A 23,896-nucleotide genomic window follows, 5' to 3' on the forward strand; every position below is an offset into this window, starting at 1 on the left:
TGTTTTAACGCATGTGCACTTAAAGAGTTTCACGTTTCAAAAAACATAGCACCAACTAGTGGCGTGGCCAGGGAATTACACCTTTTCCACTTCTATCATCGCTGTGTAAACAGAGATTGTAATTAGAGAGTTTACGCGTAAATTTGTTAATAGAAATGGGATTAAAAAAAATCCATTTTCATTGGATCGTTGTCGTGTAAACTGGGTCAGACTTGTTTCCACAGAATTCTGACTTTCATATGAGAAATCCAAAATTCTAAGATCAAATTCAATGACTTGATGCGATTTGTTTAGAAGTTCATCCTGGAAATAAGGAACATGTCCAACTATTTAACATAACTAAACCCAAATGATGCTACATCCTGAAGCAAACTGACGTCCTGTTAGCAAATCTCACAGAAAACCTAAACCAAGACAGATTTTACACTTTTACGACCTCAAATTGAATTTTTTTATCATGACCCCCATGAGGCACTGTACCTTCCCCTTTAGCGAGAAGCATTAGGTTTCCATATCTGACTCGGAGTTATCCAGGGTTGACACGGCGGAGCTGTACCATTCAGCGCTCTCTTCTTCCTCCTGCACTCCCCCTGTACCACCGCCTCCCCCGTCTCCTCCTCGGTCCCGCCTCTCGTTCAGCATTTCCATGGCGGCCTGGTGATACGGGTGCTTGCGTTTGGTGTGCCGTCGTAGGGTGTTGCGCTCGGCGAAGCGCGTGTGGCAGAGCTGGCACTGGTAGGGTTTCTCTCCGGTGTGCACCCGTTGGTGGCGCTGGAGCTCACCTGCCTCCCTGAAGCGCTTGGAGCAGATGGGACACACAAAGTTCCTCTGGCCTGTGTGGATGTGTTTGTGTCTCTGTTAAAAGAAGTAGATTAAAAATAAATAAATAAACAAATTGGTCAGCGGTGATTAACTACTACGCATTACTATTAATGTAACAACCTTGATTCTAAGTATCAACTCACTGTTTTTACTTTGGGTTATTGCGAAAGTTAGCGTTTAGAAATTTAAAACGGTAATTCAAAGTAGTGGGATTCTATGTAAATGTTATGAACAATTAACATCTTACCTGTTAAAGATAACTCTTTAAACAAGCTCAGTTTGGAAACAAAAGTTTGTTACTAAGCAGATTGGCAAGCTAAAAGCTAAAGAGGCAACACCAATTTTTTTTTTTTAATTCTCTCAAAACAGCTTAAACCTCAAAAAATTCAAGTCAGTTCTCGCAAACACGACTTTATAAACCTTTAAATGGGTGTTAAGTTTGGTTTTACGTGGTTTTTGAGACAGAAATAATAAGATACTCCTCCCTGAAGGGTTTCACGCTGCACAGGGCTACAGCTAGCTGCTGCTGTTTTTCACTTGCAAAAAATATTTTGGAGTTTATGTAAATAAACATGAAAATGTAAAACTGACAGCGACGCAAGGGTTTTTTTTTTAAATTGCATCCACAAAAACTGCTATGAAAATATAAGGACTAGTCCAGGGCTCTTCAACTAAACTGCTCAGGGGGCCACAGTTACTGAAAGCTCGGGGGCCGGACATCCAGCACTTAAAGTCATTATGTAAATAAACCAAGTATTACCATGATCTGTTATTTTTTTAATTTGTTTATTTTATTGCATTGAATCATAAATGCAACAAACAGAACCCAAACCCAGAACCCTCCCCACCCCATTTTTTTTTTTTTTATTATTATTATTTTTTATGAAGTGGGCCGGATTGAAGTCACCCATGGGCCATTTCCAGCTCGCAGGCCTCCAGTTGAATATCCCTGGACTTGAGCAATTCTAAGTCGTCAGCAAGACTTTCAAACTAGTCACTGGATCATCAGACTAATTGTAACTAAATTATGTTTCTCCAAACTTCTGTTATCCACAGCAGGTAAGATACCTACTGCTCATAGTCTTTTCCACTTAACACTGTTTCAACAACAACAACAAAAAACATCAGCTAACAGTTTTTGGTTTTACTTTGGGTTATTATGAAAGTTAGCATTTAGAAATTTAAAACGATAGTTTAAAGTCTTGAAGTTGAACACTTTGAAAAGTTTATGAACAAATAACATCTTACCTGTTAAAGATAACTTTTTAAACAACGTCGGTTTGGAGACAAAGACAAAACTTGGGTTATCCACAGCAGGTAAGATACTGACTGCTCAGTCTTTTCCAATTAACACTGCTTCCAAAAAAAAAAAAGAGAGTCTAACTAATCTTTTCCTTTTTTCCTCAACGCTTTGTTACTTTGAACTCGTATAAATTTACTGGTATATAAATTTACAGAACTAGTTTTATAAAAAGAGTCATAATTCTACTCCTTTAATTAATTTTTGTTTTTTTCAGATAGACTAATGCACAGATTTGTTTGTTTCACACAAACCTTTCAAATCAATCAAAAAAAAAAACTGTGAAAACGCCTAAAGAATCAGGTAAACACAACGCTGCTGAACAAAGCAGAAATCAATTTAAAAAAGATTAATTGTGGTTTAGTAGTAGAAATATGCCGACTCATCAGATTTTTCCTCGTCAAACCGAGATAAAAGACTCAGAAAACTGTTAATCTTTTAGTGAATAAACTCTTTTAAGTCGTGTTTCATGAGGAAAACAACAAAGACCGTTTTAGTTTTTAACTTTCTAAATCTGCAAACTTTTTTTTGTTTCAGATTATAGTAAATGAACTAACTGTTGCAACATAGATCAGTAATTATTATTTGTGGCATCTTCAGCTCGGATGCTTCTGCTGCTCCCAAGTGGTCAAAGACCCTCTCTTACTGGTCGCAGCTCTGATAATTTAACAGAACCATCATGGACGACACGTTTGGACTGGGCGGGGCGCTGACCTGCAGGTGGCTGGAGCGTTTGAAGGCTTTGCCGCACTGCTGGCACACGTGAGGCTTCTTCTGCGAATGCGTGATGGCGTGCCGCTCGAGATCCGAGAGGTAAAAGAAGATCCGCGGGCACAGCTGGCAGCACAGCACCCGACGGGAGCCCAGATTGGTGGGAGACTCCTCCGGAGAGAGGGGGTCCAGGGCCTCCAGGGGGTCCAGTTTAGCCGTGGGGAGGAGGGGTCCCATGGGAGGGGAGGGAGGAGCGGCGGAGTTGGAGAAGTAGAGGTGGTCGTCCAGAGGTAAATGTTCAGAGTGGAGACCCGAGGAGTCGCGTTTGGATTCTGAGGCTGCTGACTGGGCGATGACCTGCGATGTGGGCGGAGCTAAGGGCTCAGGTGCTGCAGGCTGAGGCGAGGTCGTTGCACGAGTTGATGGCTTCTTGATTTCACTCCTTTCTGTAGATATGGCTTCACTTCCTGCGCTGGATTCAGAGAAGCTGGGCTGCGTCTGAATATCTGCGCTGAGGTGGCTGTCCTGCAGAGCGGACGAGGGGACGGCGAGGGAGGCGAGCACGGGGCTGGAGGTCACGTGACTCACCCCAGACAGGACGAGGGGCGAGCTGCTGGGGCTCAGTCTGAGGATGGGGTTAGAAAGCGTGGGGCCAAGCCCGCCCACGTGACCGGGGGACAGAGGAAGCGACAGCGGAGCCGAGGCCGCCGTCACCTGGGACAGCTGACCGGTTGAGGGGTCGAGGACTGCGAAGGCGGTGGAGGTAGAGGTGGAGTCGTCGGAGGAGGGGGACACAGCGGAGAGGAGGAGTAGCATGTGTGTGGAAGCACCGGGTGAGGTCGGAGTGACTGAGAGGGGAAGCGAAAGTCCAGCTGAAGAAGAGGAGGAAGACAGGAGGAGAAGAGGGGGGTTGGTTGGAGGGTTGGCGAGGATCTGGACGGGCTGAGTGGGCAGCGATGACCCGGTGTCCGCCTCCTGACCATTACTCAACTCCGGAGGCTCTGAGTTCATCAGCAAGCGTGTGAAGAGTTCAGGAGTCCGTATGTGATCACCGACATTTGATGACGGGTCGTCGGCTGAGGCGTCAAACACACCAGGTGTGTTCAGCGCACGAGCTAAACTTTGGCTGAGGCTAGGACCTGCTAATGTAGCCAAATGTGCTGAGCTCGGCTCTTCCTGCTCTGCCGAGGTCACTGGACCCGACGTGGATGCGTCGACCTGCGGCACTTTGAGTCCGTCTGGGCTGAGCGTGTACGGGATCCCCTGGTCGTCGATGAGCAGCAGGTTTTCCGTGTCGCAGTCCACGGACGACAGAGACGCGAGGACGGAGGTGGAAAAGAACGAGGGACACAGAGGTCCATCAGGGCCCTCGGTGTTGTCTTCTTCTACCGTGTCCCTGTCTCCGTCTCCCTCGTATTCGTCCACCTCCATGATCAGGGAGCTCTCGCAGGCGGGGTCGCCCACGAGGCGGCCGTGAGTCCGCGCTCGGCTTTCTCGTCTCTTCGGCAAACTCAGATCCAGCGGTTCCGTCTGCTCTGCCGCTTCGGCGAAGATTTTGAGAGACTTCAAGTTTAGTTTGTGCAAAATGTGCGGGAGCTGCTGCTCGTCTCCTCGCTCTGCGCCCCGCTGACAGTTCAGCTCTTTAACTCCATCGGTGTCGGCTGCGAGACCCATCTCTGACCCGTCGGCGTGCACAGTTTTCACGTCCAGATCATTTCTGTCTTTGCTCTCCTGGAATGATTCTGCGTCCGCCTCCTCGTGTGCCCGTTGAGAGAGACCCTGCGTGACGTCGGCTTCGTTTCCAGCAGCTGGTGCGCCGTCCTCTCCCGCGATCACATCCTGCACGACAGGCCCCTTCACGTGAGGAGCAGCACAGTCTTTGGTCAGTCGGATGGCCGATGCTGCGATTGGCTTCTTGCGCCCCGGAGGAACCACAATTTTGATTCTTACTGGCTGCCCGCGCAGAGCAGGCCCTCCAGGCTTCGCTGTAATTGGCCGTCTGAAGCCACCCATCTTACTGGTTTCCTGAGAGGCTGGCTCACAAGCCCCGCCCACCTCTGGCTTTTTCCCATTGATTGATGGAGCATCTTGCCTGATGGTCACTGCTGCTTTCAGGCAGGACTTGAGGTTACCTGGTTTGGTGCTGGGTGAGGTTTTATCCTTTGGGTCCAAAGTGAACCCTGCCTCTGGTCCCTCTCCATGCTGGCTGCCATTTTGAACTTCCAGGCTGCCACTGGTCAGGACTGAGGCCAACTGAGAATCCATTTTGGGGCATACCTATTTCTGAATGAAGACAGAAAGATATGAGGTCACAACTCAAAGTGTCAACATTAGAATCAAACAACAGGCGTGCTGGTTCAAACTAAATGTCGGATTATTATGAGACTCATCACAGATTATCATTCAAATCTGAACACACACAGATCATGCACAATAATTCTCCAGGAAGAGACGAGGGGGTGACCCCCCCTCCCTCCTCTACATCAGATCAGATCTGCTGCTTCCTCCTGAATCCACAGTTTAGCGTTTTCCTCTAACAGGAGGGGGGGGGGGGGGGACGCACAGATGCGAGAGAAATAACATGCAACACAAACCTTTCCTGCTTATTTCAGATTATGTTTGCCGTTTGGATTTTGCAGATTATGTCTGGGAATAAACCCGAGCCGTGTCCGTGGACGGCGCCATTACGCACAGTCCCGGGTCCGAACCATTCTAACCATTCTGTTGCTCCTGGCAGCTCTCGGACCTGGGACAACACCGTCCGAGCACAGTCCGTCTCATATCATTTGTCGTGTGATCTCTTCGCGCACAGATCCGTGCCCGTGCGGTCACGCGAGCTCCGCCTCGGACCTCCAGCCAGCCATTTTAGAGCCGAGGGTCCGAGAGGCGCCGAGCGCGCAGCGTCAGGACAAACTTTCCCGGCGAGGATTTCCAGACCCCCCCGCTGCAGCGGACACGATTTACAATCATTAAAATTAAAATAAAAAAAGCTGCGTTTGAAAATAAAAACTCCTCCACCGGCTGCGGTTTACCCGAGCTGCGGAGATTTCCGGAGGACCAAGACCGTGCAGGGTTAAAAAAAAAAGGGTGATGCTGAATGCGGAGGGAGGGAGGGAGGGGTCAAAGGGAGTTGCTATGGTGGCGCAGCCTACCGGGTCCGAGCAGGAGCCGCGCTCAGCCTATGAGTGGAGTTGAACCCGCAGCCTTCCGCGTGGCTCCGCGCGCCATTAAAGAGCCAGAGAGAGCAGGGTGCGAGGCGGAAGACGTCGGCACTTTTCTTCTTTTGGTGCTAATAGATTATAATAAATGACATTCAGCCCTACCTGTCCATGTATTCAGCTGTTGTGGAGTCAGCAGAAGGTTCTCCCTGCAGCAAATCTTTAAAATGTCCTGTATGGTGCGGCAGTTTTCTAAATGTACTAATATGCATTTGTAAAATGCGGGTACGCGCTCAATGTCAACAATGCTGAATTCACTGAAAAGCCTGCGTAAGTTTTGAGCCACGTGACTGGCCTACCGTATTTTCCGCCTTATAAGTGGCATCAGTTCTAATATGTCTAATACAGTGGAAAAAAACATAAATACGTTGCATCTATTACACGTCACCGCTGACAACCTGGAAGTGTGCGCCGGTGTTGTGCCAAAATGAAATGGCTACCAAATGGCAGCTGCAGGAGCGTGCACGGGAGGACTGTAACAAGATTAACACTTAAAAACAATTATTTGTTTGCTCAACATTATAGTAAATGTGAGTCTCGGTTTAACGTTTTTTAATAAATGTACTTCAATGGTCAAATCAGCTGCATTTTAAAAGTATTTTTTGCCTCGGTGCTCCGAGAGTGCGCACAGGGAGGAAATCAGGAAGTAGGAACACTGTGCATTTCTTTGAAATTTAAAAAGATAAGTGCCTAAAACAATTATTTGTTTGCTCGACATTATAGTAAAGGTGTGTCTCAGTTGAACTTTTACTTAATAAATGCACTTCAATGGTCAAATTAGCTGCATTTCGCCGGAGAGGTGCAGTGAAATGAAGATATGACGGTTTCTCCAGGCATGATCCTGGAGCTGAATGAAGGTGACAGTCTGCGGCAAACTGATTATGTCATTAATAGCCACTTTTACCTATTACATGACACAACGGCATGCCATACACCTCGAGTGCCATCTAGTGGCTGAAAATGGTAGTGTTCAACATTTTCAGTCAGAATTAATTATAACGGTCATATCTCAGCCAAAAACTAGTTTATAAATATGGGGAAAAAACATAAATAAGTCGCTTCAGTGTATAAGTTATAGGGCATGAAAATTATGCAAAAATTTGCAACTTCTAGGCTGGAAAATACGGTACATTAGGCCGGTCTGTGTAGGTTAACAAAGGTGTCTGGCTCAGACAAGGTAGAGTCGAGATGTTTTGAAGGAAATATTGGAGTGAATTTGTTGCTAAATGCAAACGAAAAAGTACTTATCTGATTTCAGTCAGGTCATCTACAGTTTCTTTTGTTTGTTTTGTTTTTTGATGAGACGTTTCATCCTTCATCCAATGGACTTCTTCATTCTGAGCCACCACTGAGTCTTGTTGGTGGCTCCTCACATTAAACAAGTCCTTTGGATGAAGAATGAAACGTCTCAGAAAAAAAAAAAGAAAAGTACAAATGACCTGACTGAACATTGTTGGATTTTTACCTGGATTGTTGAGCATGAACTTTTATCTGACCTCTAAAAAAGTTAAATCTGGTCCTCTGGACATTCAAAAAAACCAAAACAAAGCAAATCAACAAAAAAAAAAAGTAGAAATGTTTCGTCTCTCATCCGAGAGACTTCCTCAGTCTGAGGTGCTGTATTCAGCTCAGTCTCTTAAATAGCACTGTCTCAGAGTGGATCAACCAGTTTGATACACCCTGAGACGGTGCTATTTAAGAGACTGAGCTGAAAACAGCACCTCAGACTGAGGAAGTCTCTCGGATGAGAGACGAAACGTTTCTACATTTTTTTTTTGTTGATTTTCTTTGTTTTGTTTTTTTTTTTTTGAATGTCCAGAGGACCAGATTTAACTTTTTTAGATTTTTCTACCTGGATTATTGAGCATGCATCAGGATATTTTATCTGACCTATTTTGAAGAAATTATCTCTGCTGTCTGTAATGTCTGCGCTCTTGCAGCGTTATGATTATGTAGCTAATATGTGCATGGTTTGGACTGCTGCCGTGGTCCTAAAACGTTTTGTAACGGTACGAGTACCACCTCGGAAAGTTCTGCGAGTACCGCCTCATACTTCGAACGATAAATAAAAACTGGAATGACCCTACAATTTAAATTTAATTTCTGACAAACAACTGACAGAAAACCTTGAAGCTAATTTAAAATAACTTGTATAAGTATCCGTCAGTATCTTACCTGTTATGGATAATTGAACCTGAAACAGAGTTAGCACCAGACTGATGAGCTAATGATATATATATATATTTTTTTTTTCTTCCACATTTTGTTATAGCAGGTCCTGCCACATAAACACCTGTTTTCAATACTGAGTTATTATTTTCACATTTTTCATCTCAAAAGCCTTAAAATGATAAGTGATTTGTTATAAATTTGTCAGTTTAACACCTGGCTAATTCCAGTCCCCATGCGTAAAAGGGAAATCCCCAAGCTTCACAATGCCACCAAACATTATATGAAGGGATTTCCTGGTGCTACAGCAAAGAAAAGTGGTCAGTTAAAAAGGAAACTAAAGGATATAATTAATTTCTGAAGACCCCAGGCCCACTCGGGACTTAAACACATGACCTTCTTGCTGTGAGGCAACAGTGCTAACCACTACTCCATTGTGCTGGTTTCAGATTTTATATTGCACTGCAGCCTGCACTCATTTTTAATCATTTTGCCAGCCAGGGTCACAAGTATTTCTGTTTTTCAGAGTTGTTTAAGAACAATAATGATGTTGCAGAAATCTTAGACTATGTTAAGATCAATTTAATTGACCGTCCACCTTCCAGCAAATAAACTATTGACCTTTAGGTACATGTGATGGTCCAAGTTCCAGCTCTCACATCATTCAGGCTGAATATATGTATTGAAAGTTACATGTAATCCCAACAAAATCTATACACGTTTTACATTAAACAGCCACAGAATCCATATTTTATAGTAAAAACAGCGTTTATTGTTGATCCGAAGCATAATTGGAGTCAAGACATGGCACCGGCACTCAAACGCTCCCTTTCTTCCCCGTAACACCAGCCATGTCAGGTATGTCAGAGCCAGAGAGCGAACCATTATCCACATCATTTTACTTTTAAATCTCACATTATAAAACTTACAAGCCTCAGGACCTTGATGCATGACCACAGTGGAATGCCACAGGGTCAAGTCAGGACTTAGGCTCCAGTGTAAACTAATGCTCCACATCACGTTGAAGAGTGGGCTGCTTCTACACCGGAGGACTGAAGGAACACTTGCAGGCTCTGCTTGATTATAATGATTTCATGCATAATTGTGCATTTATTGACAGTTTGCAAGACAAAAGCCGAAAGCAGCTTTCAGACCCACGAGCCCTCGACTACATGAGTTCATACCACTAATTCACATTAGCTGTAAAAATAAATCTAACTGGCATCCCGCAGACCACATCTAATCAAAGCGCATGAAGCGGCGGTGAAACTGCAGAGGGGTCCCAGTGAAGCTGGTGTGTTCAGATTGAAACGATGTCGTCACTCCACATCACCGGGCTCACACGCCATGATTTCCGAGACGAGCCGATGAGGGAAGAGTTTATACTGCAACCATGTGGGCTCTAAAACCAAAAGGCTGTATTTTAATCACTAGTGTTCTGCAGATTGGGATAAGAGGACCGAACGGGTGCAGGTTTACCAAGGTAGCATCCTGGTGTGTGCAGCCTCCCGTCAAAGCAGGTCTGCGCTGCCGTGAAGCTGCACTGTTTCCGGGGATGTTTGCAGAAAAATGTCACACTTTCCCGGTGGGGGACCATGGCGTCGGTAACATCAAACGGCCAACGCTTGACTCCACCGATCACCACGCGGCTCCTCTCAGCAGGGATGACACAGCGAGCTGAAGGCATCAGAAACAGAAACGCTGACTCTTAGTGTTCCGTGCGTGTGCTCATACACTGAACCTACTTTTTTTTTTAAAACAAGCAATGACAAGTTCCGAAAGTGCACTTTTGGTTTTGTTAAAAAGGCCGCTCGAGTTGTTCCCCACCTCTACAATATGGCGGCGATGCGCTCCAGCTGCCGTTTGACAGGCAGGTGATCTTCTGGGGTCCGTCCAGCAGGTAGTTCTTCCTGCATAGATAGTGGATGTCAAATCCCACCTCGTACTCAGCCTTCTGCACAGCAACCACGTAGCCCTGCTCCACTTCCTGCGGGGACTGGCAGAACATCTCTGAAACATTGAAGGAAAGAACTGATTCCTAACAAGACCCTTTTGTTCCGGAGTTGTACGTTTTAATGTCCACCAGCATCTTTATTCGCCAACTGCCGTTCATGCAGGACTTTCGGACTAAGACCTTTTGCTGTGAAATGACGACGTGGAAACCTTCTGGTCAAACCCTGTAAATGTTATGTGAGATCTGTTAGTGCTCAGTTGTGTTAAGAATGGCCCTCAGCAACTAAAGTTGACTATGGTGGCCATCTTGAAAAGTGTTGTGTCCAAAATTGAATCAGTTGTATAGCTGCAGCCAGTGATCATGAGATATTTTGCTAACAGGCATACAGAGGTTCACACCAATCACCAATTGGCTACAAACACAACAAATTTTAGCTCCTTATCTGCAAAGGTGGGTGAATTACAGCTGTTTTTGCGTTTGCCAAGGTCACGTAGTTGTGGCAGCCATGTTGAATTGTTTTGACTCCAATCAGTTGTAGCCGTATAGTCAATCACTACTTTTTGATAGTTCTGATAAATCTGCCCAGTGCTTCAAGAAATATTTACTAATCCAAATGTAAATCATCGTGGAAATTGTTTTCCAGATCCATCAGGCCAAGAAATCTCAGCTTTCACCAGAAGGGGGCAGAAGAGAGCTGCATTTCAAATCTGTGTGTTTCTTGCAGATGGAAAAATACATCCTCCAAACTAACACTTGTTTTCAGTCTCTCGCCTCATTCACACATGATTCAGTCTTTTTTCCTGCTAATCTTTAAACGAGAGGAGAAGAAATGTGCGTAAAGTCCTGCTGAGAGTGAAGCGGATGTAACACACTCGCGTGTCCACACATCGCAGGATAACTGTGCACACTTACTTTTACACACGGGGTGAGCAAAACGCCAGGTTTGATCCTCCTGGCAGAAGTTTTCACTCGTCCCGACCATTTCTGCCCTGCGGGAAGAAGACGGTGGGGGTGACATGTGCTGTTGGGGGTGCTTAATGAGCTTCACTGACATTAAAAGTGACTTTACACCCAAAAAAAGAAAGTTTAATTGATCCCTTTTCTAACTCTCTCCCTTTCAGACTGTTAGTGTGCTCAGTTCTGGCTGACACATCCACTCAGCCTCGTCTCTTCCTGTGAGATGAGTCAGTGCGTAAAAGGAAGTCAATACAAGATTTGACTGTAATGACCCAGTTAGCTCAATGGAGGGATCGTCAGCTGGGAGATCAAAATGAATTCCCTGCCATTCATTGCTCATCACACCAGCCTCCCTCCTCCTTTCTTCGTCTTCTTCTTCACACTCCGTCCATCACTTCCTCCGTTCCTTTTCTCTCTCGGCTCCTCTGAGCTTCACTCACCCAGACAGGCAGCTGTAGCGGATCGAGGCCCCCGCAGAGGTGTCGCCGTGGATGCTGAAGGTGTCGGTCACCTCTGCCGGCAGAGGGCACGTTTGAGCAGGGGCACGTTCAGGTGACCGAGTCTCTGAAGTTCAAGAGGACAACAACTGTTAGACAGAGGAAACAGGCGGAAGTATCTGAAGGAACATGAAACCTACAGTCACTGTTGACCTTCATTATACATAAAAAGAGGGTGTTAGCAAAGGAAAAGTTTACAAGACAGTGGTGAGACCAGCTGTTGTATGGTCTGGAGACAGAGACATGGACAAAAAGACAGGGTTGCACATGTGTCTTCCAAAAGAGGCAGAAATCAAGATGAGTGACACCGATGGATAAGATCAGGAATGAGATCATCAGAGGTACAGCACAGGTTGAACAACCGGGAGATAACGTTAGAGAGGCCAGACTGAGATGGTTTGGACATGTCCAGAGGAGGGACAGTGGGTATACTGGTAGAAGGATGTTAGAAATGCAGCTGCCAGGAAAATGACAAAGAGGAGATAAATGGATGCAGTTAGAGAGGACATGGAGTTGGAGTGAGGACAGAGATGGAGGAGGATGACTCGCTGTGGAGACACTGAAGAAGGAAAAGACAAAAGAAGAAGAATATATTAAAAAAGAGACAAAAGTCTCTGTAAACTGAGGACTGGAATCAGTACAAAATGAAAAATACTCCAAGTAGAAGAACCCACTTGGTGTTTCTAATGAGGCCTTTTTCTATCGGCTCGACTCTACTCAGGTCGACTCGGCGAGGCTTCAGAGTCTTATCATCAGGTGGTCCTTCCCGCTTCCAGCTCGCTTCTGAAAACGTGCTCGGCCGAGATTCCACGCGAGCCGAGCCGAGCCGAGCTCAAGAGTTGACGTCAGCAGACTGGCTGCCTGGCCAGAGAATGATGTCGACCCCACCATTTTTAAAACATAGCAGCCGCTGCATTCGTTTTTGGTATTTACTTTTTCAAAATACCGTATAAATAATATACTAATTAAAATGGCATCAAGTACATCAACACCGTGGTGTACAGAGGATGTTTTTATGCCTGTTGATGGAGCTGCTAAATGGTCTCAAGTCTCTGATCGATAGTCTTGGCCACAGCACTTTTCTAAACCGTAGCAGAGGATGATGAGTATTTTGTGACTTTATTTTGCTTATTTGCTCATTAGTTGGATAGAAAGTACTGTTACAGACATTTTGGGTGTCCCTGTAATGATGATGTGGGACGTTCAAGCGATATTAAAAACCACTAATCGAGTAGAGTCAGTGAGAGCCGAGATGAGACCAGTGAAAAATATAGTTATTTATACAAAAACGTTTCAAAGACCAATGTATTTATATTTTTCAAGAAAACTCTATTTCCCCTGCTGTTAGTTGATCGATGACAAATTTTTAAACCTCTTTTCTCCGAGACAGGAAGTCCATTTATGTAAAGATGGTAATTTGCCCTTTTAGATCACAGTAATTTTACATAAAAAATACACACTTTGATGATTAAAGATGTAATACTTCGAACTAATGCCTAAAATAGTATTTACTAAATACTACTTTAACTGTAATGCATTAAAAAAAAACATTATAGCCTATAGAAATAGCAGTACACAGTGTACTAAACAGAATTATTCATACTTCGGGTAGCATTTGCAAAATATTTTTAAGTATTTTTACTGTGGAGACATTTACATAGAAATATCTGACTTGTAATGGAGTATTTTTATATGATTTTAATGCAGTTTTACTTGAATAAGCTGTCCAAATATTTCCTTGGCGTTAAGTTGAATGACTTTACTCAGTAGTTATAAAACTGATGGAGCTCTCACTGTACTAGAGTCAGACTTGTGTTTTACCAAAACTCAACAAGTAACATAGGAAATCACAGAAGATGCAGAAAACCCTCTATTCTTCTTGGCGCTGATGTCATTACAGGTAAAATCTACAACCAAGTGAGTAAAAAGGGAAAAAAATGAATTGAGAGGAAATGAAACAAGGAATAAAACAGAATGTAAGACCTCTTTGATTGGCTTAAACCAGGGTTTCTGTGACCCTCGGAGGCGTTCCACTTAATGTCTCATTCTATTTCAGATCAAATAACTCTCCTTAGGTAAGAAATCAAAGTTCGACAAGCCAGAGAAACGCCGCCTCACACCTCTCCGGGCTCAACTGCGATTATATAACTCCTGGCACTGTTCATTCCTGCCAGCCTGAGTGCCTCGCGCTCGTGGAAATATAAATATCAAGAGTGGTGCTTGGACAGAGAGAGAGGCCGGAGTGACCTCAGCCGCATCGCGCGCAGAGTTTTCGAAGCTGAACGCAGGCTTTGAGAAGGCAGAGACAGCTCTCGCCCGAGGACTATCCTCTGAAAACGGAGCAACGTTAACGTGAGAGTGGAGAGGCACCTATGGGAGAAGGAGAGCGCTACGAGTCTGGCTCCAGATGAGAGCCAAGTTCTGTTTTCACATACCACCCCTCTCCTGCCACCCACACAGTCTCTGGCACCAAACTGCAGAGAATCAGGTATATCAAATTCATTTTTTTTAAACTATAAAACTGCAAGTTTGAATGGAAAAAAACCAGCAATGACTAAAAACCTGGGGAATGCATATCACCCGCCGCCTCTCATGAAAGAGTTTTGAACTAAGTTCATCTTATGTTATTGCAGTTTTGGTCATTACGTCTGTGGCCATGGTTCTCAGGCCGTTCAAGTATTTGGGCGTCTTGTTCCTGAGTGATTGATGGATCGGGGCTTCGTCCTCAGTAATGAAGGCGTTGCTTTGGTCAGTTGCGCTGAACAAAGAGTTGTGTTGAGGGCAAAGCTCTTGATTTACTGGTCTGTCTATGTTCCAACCCTCACTACGGATCATGACCGAAAGAACAAAAATGAGCTTCCTTTGTAGGGCGGCTCAGCCTCACAGAGGGTTTGGAGCTCCGTCATTTAGGGGGAGCTTGGAGTAACGCCGCTGCTCCTTCGTATCGAAAGGAGTCAGTTGAGGTGATTCGACATCTAATAAAGATTCCTCCCGGATGTTTCCTTTGGAGACTTTTCAGGCAAGACCCATTGGTAAGAGGCCCCAGAACTTGCTGAAGGGATTGGATGTCTTCTCTGGCCTGGGAACTCCTCAGCGTCCGTCAGGAGGACATGGAGAGAGACATATCCAGGTTTCGCTCCAGGACCTGTTGACTAGGCCTGTCGCAATAAACAATAAATCAACTAATCGCATAATAAATGAAAATTATCATCCACATTTTCATTTATCGACTGACTCCTCCCTTTCTCTTTTCTCTTTAAAATGTGTTTTAATCATCCAAAATTGCTATTTTGGATGATTAAAAGCATCAAAGCTACGAGCTAAGCTAACAGGCCGACGTCAGGAACAAAACCTCCGTCTTGTCAAAGCTCCAAAATTCACAGTTGAAACCCGTGCCTTCGTCTAAAAACTTGTTTTTCTCTTAATAAGAAGCTGAAAACTTGTTTACTGTTTTTTTTTACTAAAAGCTTTGTGTGAAAAATGCTAGGTATGTTACTAGAACTGAAGAGAGACAGCCCATGTCACGTCCAGGGGCCTCCCTCCCATTTTTCTTAGATACACGCTACTCGCTCCCTCGCTATCCATCCTTCAGTTCAAACTGTCTTATACTGCCATCCGGTGATCAAAAAATGGTACTACACACAAAAATAAACCAACATTTCTTCATAAATTTGACAATGCTTAATATTTTTTGTCAAATTTCAAAAAATATTTTTGTTTATCGCAATAATTTCTGAGACATTTGATCGCCCAGCAAAATTTGTTATCGTGACAGGCCTAATGTTGACTCCATGTTCTGACGTGAACATGAACTGAATAAACGGTTGGAGATAGAGATGGAGTTTTGGTCAAACTTTGCAAACTACTACATGTGATCTTGTGCTGTTGTGAAATATTTCAATATGCTCAAAGTATGCACTGAGCATGACACTCATACACCAACTATTAGCATAATATCTGCAAAACTGACCAAATTATCCCTTTTTTGTGTTTATCGATGTCGATTAGCTGTGGTGGCCATCTTGAATTGGGTTGGCTCCAAATGTTGAAGACTTGTAGATGGACATTCAATTATTATTTTGTGCGAGCTTTGTTCAAATCCATCCAGTGGTTCTTGAAATATTTTGCACATCAATGAGGAAAAACCTTTTTGCTGCTTCGCCTCCAGCGCCAGGCAATAGGAATGCACCAACTTGACAGAATACGTGGAGGTCTGCTCGGCTGTTTTTGTGTGTGTGTTTCCCTGTTGTACACGCACACACAAAAACATATACTGTACATGCAACCACAACTAAAGAGCCTAAAGCTGAACAGTCGTCCTTGGCTCCCGTTGTAGAAAGAAGACCTTATCAGAGGCCTCAGATGAAGAAGGATGAGAGGAGAGCAGGGAGAAGAAAGGCCTGGAGCTGCATGAGCAAGAGAGCTCTCTGACTTTCCTAACTGTGATCTGTCGCCCACACACGCACACAAACACACACACAAACTGTGTGACACATGTGCAATCCACCCCCCCAAACACATCCAGTCTACCCAGAAAAATACCTCGCCATACCTCTTGGTAAACACTCACATAGTGACGCTCGGTGCCACTTTGACAGGAATCTGCAGCCCACTGCCTCTCGACAGGCATGAGCAAACCACGCACACACACAAAGGACACGCAACACAAACACACTCGCACATTTGAAGCTCACCTACCTTCTGCCTGTCTATCAGTGCTGGGATACTGCACAAGGGAGCTGAGAATTATATCCTTGTTTCACAACTTTAAATAGATTTTAAATAAACTCTTAAGTGCGAGAGCAGCTGGGTGGAGGATTTCAGAACCACTGGAAGTAAATGAATAATGCTGCAGACCGTAAAAGCATAATTATGTTACTGTCAGCAGTGGCAGGTTGAGGTCAGAGATCTGAAGAGACTTTTTTGAGAAGCCATTTGGACGTTTAGAAGTAGTTCTGACAAATGGTAGATTTAGAAGCTGTAAACAACCATAGGACTGATGCTGTTTTAAAGGAATCTGCTCAATTTAGTGTCCCTTGCTCATTCTCACAAACACAAAAATATATTTGCAATAACAGCTCTTTTGGCTATAAATTAATATATATGTTAATTTCCTTTTTGTTATTTTATTATCTCCTTTATTAAATGTGTTTGCAGCTCTTTATTTGAAATAACTGTTCAGTGGTGGGCAGTAGCTGACCAAAAAGTTAGCTTCGCTAACCCATATTACGCTAATTAAAAAATAATCATTGCCTATGCTAAATTGTCTTGTCACATGCACATAATAAGCCAATAGCGTGACTAACTGACTCCTAGAGACACGCCCACAAGACAGGTGAATTGTGAATTTTGTTAGCGGACTTAAAGTTGGTGAAACATAATTTAGTGGAAGCTAATTCCGTTAACAGTTTACAAAATTAGCAAAAAAGCTAATCCGCTAAACGAAAAATTTATTCCGGTCTGAATAGATAAGTAGAACTGTGCCCACCACCGTCACTGTTAATATAAGTTTTTAGTTGATACGTTTTTAACAACAAACAAACAGAGCTAATAAAATGTCTTACTTCTTAAACTGAACATGATTAAACAACAAATAACAGAAAGTAATATACTCTTTTTATTACTGGATTTATGTTTAAATGAAGCTACTATTTTATTGTAATTACTTTTGTTTTTAATAATAATACAATATGTTTGTATTGTTTTGTATTATTAGTTTATTACTTTATGAACATGCTATTTTTAATTATTACCTGAACTTCAAAAAATATTAATAAAATGTATTTACTGTGTAATTCTTATTTATATTTTTAAAAATTGTTAGAACTTACAACCTTATGGTCAGTTTACCATATCAATAAAAAAACAAAATGAAACTGAAGCCATTATAATTATTGTTGTTGTTGTTGCATTTTTATTAAACCAGTAATTAGGGATGCACGATATTATCGGCATGGTATCGATACCGGCCGATATGAGCGTTAAAGTTCAATATAGGACATAAAAATTGAAAAACTTTTTTTTTTTACTAATATTTTGCTCTAATATCATGGAAATCAAAAGATTTTATTATAAACAATTTAAGAAAATTATTTTAACTTTTTAGTTTTGCATGCTTTTTAATGCCTTTTTTTGTTTTTTGTTTATGTATTAGTTTTTTTTTTTATCAATATTTTCTTTTTGTTGGAGGTACTTATTGCAATGACCTACAGATCGGTCAAAAAAATAAAATCACAAAGAAACCCAAAAAATCCTATTTTCTTTCTCATATTGAAGGTTAATGTATATCTAAATTTAAAAGTTTGTAAGCAAAACTTGAAAACAGTTGCAAACTACCACAAGTTGGTTTTTTTTATACTTTTGGAAACAGCCAAAGTGACTCAAAATGGGTCAACAATGGCAACGTTTGTGGACGAGCTGTTTGGGATGGAGAAACCCAACTTGTCCCTAGGTGTGAGTGAGAGAGTGAATGGTTGTTTGTCTCGTTTGTCTCTATGTGGCCCTGTGATGGACTGGAGACCTGTCCATGGTGTCCCCCACAGTGATAGCTGGACATGGGCACCAGCGACCCCCGTGACCCAAAAATGGAAGATGGATGGATGGGTGGATGGATGGATGGATGGATGGATGGATGGATGGATGGATGGATGGATGGATGGATGGATGGATGGATGGATGGATGGATGGATGGATGGATGGAAATCCAACTATTTTGATGTACTTGTACAAAAAGTCCTTTGATTACATTGAATGTGCACCCGTATTTCATAATTTCATATGGATATATCTGGAAAACTACTGGAGTAAACACCTTCAAACTGCACCATTTGATAAAGTTGGGGATAACTTTTTAAATGTTTACATTTTATAGCTGCCACTGAATACCTTTATTCACTGGCTACCAGGAAGTTACCCGTTATGCACTCCACGTCAACAAACCACAACCTAAAACAAGTAAATAATATTTGGAAAAACACAGCAAACATATCTTGTTCACATGTGCACACGTGTGCGAACTTATGACTCACGAGCGCACAAGTGTTTAGCTTCAAGCGACGTGCTAAAAACCCGTCGACAGTTCAGCAGCAAAACCCTCAGACGGCCAAGCTGAACAGTGCGGTTGCCATGACGACGGGGAGAATGGGTCACGGTTGTGCAACGTCTGAGTCTACACAGTCGCAGAGGGGTTTCAGTCCTGTGTGTCTGCCCCAGTCTGACTTGTTTGAACACACAAACACAAAGAGCTTGTTCCTCCGCCACAGTTCGTCAACATGTTTACTCTCAATACGGAATAAAAAGCGTTAGCGGCACCGCTGTCTTCCTTCTGCTGTTCTGCATTTTTATCATCACACAGAGAACACACAAACCCACCTGTGCAGATGGGTTCATCCCCACTCCACTGCCGGTCGCCTTGACAACGGCGAACAGCGACATCTGAGCCGCTGGGCGACGTGAGGCCAGGCCTGCAGCGCACCTCCAGCAGGGCGGAGAAGGCCGGAGTGGGAGAGAGGAGGCGCGCTTCTGAGGTTTCACTCGGGGGAAGAGGCCAGGGACAAGTACGACCTGAGGAGAAGAGAAACCGTCCAGAGGGAGGAAACAGAACAATTCTTAGAATGACTTGGACTGTTTCCTTCAAACACAAAAATAATCATAATAAAACAAATGTCTTTAAAGAAAAACACCAACAAGGCTGCGTAACTAAAATGGCTGCCATGTACAAGACACCTTTTTACAGCAAACAGGTCCAATGTTCAAGAAGGAAAAACTAAAAAACTGGAGAAAATGCTTCTTCTTCTTCTTTTTTTTTTTTGTTGAAAATGCAGCGTGAATACTGAGAGCTGAACGACTTCTGAAAGCTGCTGAGGAAGCTGAAACTGAATTACTAAAGCTGGAAGAAACAAAACAGCTAAAAGAAGCAAACATTAGCTAGAAGATAAAAGAAGCAAAACACTAGATAAAAGCTAAATGTAACTAATTATAAACCATACGGAGCAAGACAGTAGCTAAAAACAGGGTCAGCTAAATGTAGCAAAAGGCTAATAAAAACTAAAAGTAGCTAAAGGACAGTTTAACATATTAAAATGGTAGCTAAAAGCTGAATGTAGCAAATAAATAGCTAAAACTTAAAAGTAGAAAAACTGTAGCAGGCTTGTTAAAATGTGAAAAATGCTAGATATAAACTAAAAGTAGCAAAAGAGCTAACTCAAAAAATGTAGGATTGAGATGCCTAAAACTGAAAAGTGGTGCAACAGAAGCTAAAATGCTAGCAATGTGTAGTAAAAGTCTTGCTAAAACCCAAAGAGATAACTTCAAACAAAACGTATCAAAAGATTATCTAAAATAATCAACATGCTAGATAGAAGCTAAAAGTAGCTATGGGCTAACTAAAATTTGGCGTAGCTAAATCAAAATGTAGCAACAAAAAAACTATAAAAAAGACCAAAGAAGCTAAAAGTAGGAAAGGCTACCAAATGCCAAATCTAGCAACGAGATAGCTAAAAACTAAAAGTAGCAAACAATAGCTAAAAGCAAGAAGTAGCAAAAAGCTAGCTAAAAGTATGACATGCCTATAAAATTAGCAAAATAGCTATGCTGTAGTTTTTTTGCCTATTAAAAAATGTACCGATATTTTGCTTTTCTTCTGTTTAATATGTTCTGTATATTTATTTTCATGTTCAAAAGAAATATTTCAAATACAAGCTAAATACTGTAAATACTTACTAAAAGTGGCAAAAAAAGGTATAGCTAAAAACTACAATTAGCAGAAGACAAAATTAAAGCAAATATGCAGAAACAGATTTTTAAAGAAAACAATGTTTTTGAAAGAACTGAAAAGATCTCTGTGGATTTCTGAGTAAATACATATTTGTGAATATTTGTGAATTTTGGTGTCAGCAAAAAATCTGATGAACCACTGGAGAGATTTTAATGAAACTCAAAGCAATCAGTGGATGTACAGCTTAAACACTTAAACCAGTCGTTTTGAAAAGAATCAACCTTATTTAAAACGGATGCCACAACTAATTAACCTTTGCAAATGCAGAAAATGGTTAGCTTAGTCAGTTTTATAGATGTTGCACTGAAATCTGGTGTGGTTGTAGCTGAGAGTTTTCTTCAACACATACTTTGAACACTTACACGTCTTATGAGATTTCACTTTCCAAAGATTGCTCATAAAGTCATTTACTGTACAAGGTTTGACCAAGACGGTAACAACTTTGTCCCTTTTCAACATTTTTTTTGTTTGTTTAAATCTGACATGAAAGAAATAGTAGGCCTTGAACCTTTCAACAGAACCATGTTTCAAAAGACCTGAACTGTCACTTTATTGACCGGGAGCGCAGAAGAATACAAATGTGCTGTTTTTACCTGGAGCCACACAGCTGAGACCACACTGGCCGTCACACAGACACTGGCGCTTGCTGGCACAGTCTCTGTCAGCTCTGCAGGACCGAGGACACGCTTTCCTCCCCTCCTGTCCCAGAAGTCTCTCAGGACACGGCTCTGTGGTCATACCCACACATTATCACAGCATTACAGTTGTTGTCCCGTTGTTTACACTTGTTTATTTTCATGGCTTCTTTGTATGGAGCCACTAAGAGCCAAAACAAGACTGTTTGCCAGTTTTGCTTAGTGCAAAAATTAAATTAAGTAGATAAAAATCTGTGTTGATGGCCCGGTAAAAACTACCTACACAGGATGGCAGATATTTAACGCATGGATTTTGTTATAATTTGCTATTTTCATGGAGTTCTTACAGGATACACATCTACAACCGTTCAACTTTTGGAGTCAACCCAGTTCAAGATGGCCGCCACAGCTAATCAAACTGCACAAAAATAGTTCTAACTCAGTCAGCCATACACAGATTGAGCTAAGATTTGGTGTGATGGTAGCTGAGGCTGATTCTCAACTCATACGCTGAATGATGACAGATCGAGCGAGGTTAGGTTTTAAAACTTTGCCATTAACCACTGGAGTCAACTTATTTGGACTGTTAGCAAAATATCTCATGAAACAATTCAACTTGCAGTCAGTAATCACTGGATGTACCGCTACAACTGATTAACTTCTGGAGTCAATCCAATTCAAGCTGCCGCCACAGCTGTTCAACGTACTCGCAGCCATACAAATGTGGGCCGGTGTTTTGCCAAAAATCGATTGGCTGCCAAATGGCGGCCGCAGGAGCGTACACGGGAGGACTTTAACAAGAACTTAATAAGATTAACACTTAAAAACAATTATTTGTTTGCTCAACGTTATAGTAAAGTTGTGTCTCAGTTGAACTTTTCCTTAATAAATGCACTTTAATGGTCAAATCAGCTGCATTTCAAAAGCCGATTTGCGGCTGTGGGAGCGTGCACGGGAGGACTCACTGTGCATTTCTTTTAAATTTAACAAGATATTCACCTAAAAACAATTATTTGTTTGCTCGACATTATAGTAAAGGTGTTACACAAAAGTGTTGGCTAACACCTGGGCGGCACGGTGAAGTGCAGCTGATTTGACGTTTGCTCCAGTACACAAGAGCGAGACGAAGGTGGCTAACCAAGTGTCTCATTAACAGCCACTTTGACCTATTAATGAGACACTTGGCTTGCCATACAAGTCGAGGGCCCTCTAGTGGCTGGAAATGGTAGTGTTCAATAATTTCCATGTCAGAATGAATGAAATCATCAGATCTCAGCCAAAATTTGGGCTATAAATATGGGGGGAGACATAAATAAGTCGAAGGCATGCTAATTTATGCAAAAAATACCTGTGACTTATACAGCGAAAATTACGGTATATGACTTTTTGACGCTAACATCAGATGTGGTAGTATCTGAGAGTCATTCGCAACACTTACTCTGAGCACGGCTTCGCACGGCTTCGCACGATGTCGCACGATGTCGCACGATGTCGCACGATGTCGCACAAGATCGCACGTCACTTTGAAGATTTGACCAAAGATCTCAATCGTTCGTCTGAATATGAAGTGATTTTTGTTTCAAACTCTCAGAGGCCTCAACTCATTTTAATATTTCTACATCGTAGAAACCATAAGCAGTAAGGCGACGAGTGATGCTTACATTAAAGATACAGTATATGGGGATGTGTAAGCTTATAGCGGCTTGCAGCATAAAATGTATCAACTGGACAAACATTTTGAAAAGCCGCAGTGACTCTGAGTTATCACTAATTTGGATGTGTTCATTGATATTTATTAAAACTACCATAACCCTGGCAGCTTGGTGCATCCAGATACATCAAAACAAGCTAAAAGTTACCCGTCAGCGAGGAACTTTTTTTGACCTCATTTATTCCCACTATTTATTGTTGGTCTTGCTGTCTCTGGTGTGTGGATCTGTCATGCCCCAAATGTAAGCAGTGGAGGGTGGGGGTGTAAAGGTGTCTTACCTGAAGACTGCAGCGACACTGGTCCAGTCAGAGCCCACAGGAGGAGCAGCAGTGGTGCAGAGTCCATGCTTCAAAGACAGGCTTGAGATAAAATGAGCGAAGGAAACACAGATGCAGCATTTTTAAAGAAAACAGGGGTGGGGTGACATCGGTTGAAAGAAAGGTGGTGTGTTGGGGGGGCAAGAGATCCAGAGATGGGGGGGGGGGGGGGGGGGTTCAGAGAACCAGGGAGGGAGAGCGCATCTGGATTGTGTTGAGGAGGAAAGAAGCAAGGAAAATTCCACTGTGAGGGACCTTTCACCCATTTCTGTTAAAGCAGCAGATAAAGAGGGGATGACATGGACACGGAGGTTGCACCGACTCACGCGAGGAACGTCATGGAAGGAGGAAATTGGTGGATTTCACCTCCTGTTTGTTTTCCTGCACGTGCTGCTCGGCGTTGCCGCCTGTTCTGGCTCGCTGCCCTGAAATCCTGACTTTTTCTTTTGTCAACACAGCTCACCTTCACCCCACGTGGGTGAAGTGATCATTTATGATCGTTTCATACTTGTGAATGCAACAAACAATTGTAAACTGTGTTCAGTGTTCAAGGAGGAAGGCAGGACTGCATTTTTGCACTGCTTTGGAACGCACACAATGTGGACAAACAAGAAGTGTCTCAAAATATAAGTAGCCTCGGGATCTCCTACGACATCTCATAGTCTGGTTATCAGAGTGAACTTTGACCTTTGTGGCCCTTCTCTCTCTCAGAACTGACTTTAATTACAGACTAATCTTAAAGGGAAAGTTCAAATCTTAATGTAGACAGATGTTTAGACAACCCCTTGGAGAAAATTAGCTAATTCTGACTGGATTAAGAAGCTAGCAG

The 23,896-nt window shown here is 42.8% G+C and overlaps 2 protein-coding genes across 2 annotated transcripts; both read right to left on the bottom strand.

Moving 5' to 3' along the window:
- Window positions 1-307: 307 nt before the first annotated feature.
- On the bottom strand, window positions 308-3,072 carry LOC119409978 (zinc finger protein 524). Its single transcript, XM_037676883.1, has 2 exons — window positions 2,837-3,072; window positions 308-855 (listed from the first exon to the last, which is right to left on the bottom strand). The coding sequence occupies exons 1-2, from the start codon at window positions 3,068-3,070 to the stop codon at window positions 502-504; spliced, it is 588 nt and encodes a 195-aa protein (XP_037532811.1). The 5' UTR covers window positions 3,071-3,072; the 3' UTR covers window positions 308-501.
- Window positions 3,073-9,382: 6,310 nt separating this feature from the next.
- ntd5 (ntl-dependent gene 5) lies at window positions 9,383-21,142 on the bottom strand. Its single transcript, XM_037676619.1, has 7 exons — window positions 20,998-21,142; window positions 19,000-19,191; window positions 11,572-11,695; window positions 11,087-11,163; window positions 10,048-10,230; window positions 9,700-9,897; window positions 9,383-9,622 (listed from the first exon to the last, which is right to left on the bottom strand). The coding sequence occupies exons 1-7, from the start codon at window positions 21,140-21,142 to the stop codon at window positions 9,540-9,542; spliced, it is 1,002 nt and encodes a 333-aa protein (XP_037532547.1). The 3' UTR covers window positions 9,383-9,539.
- Between the last annotated feature and the right edge of the window lie 2,754 nt (window positions 21,143-23,896).

This window comes from Nematolebias whitei, chromosome 5, assembly GCF_014905685.2.
Source record: "Nematolebias whitei isolate Nwh7 chromosome 5, NemWhi1, whole genome shotgun sequence".
Taxonomy (NCBI): domain Eukaryota; kingdom Metazoa; phylum Chordata; class Actinopteri; order Cyprinodontiformes; family Rivulidae; genus Nematolebias; species Nematolebias whitei.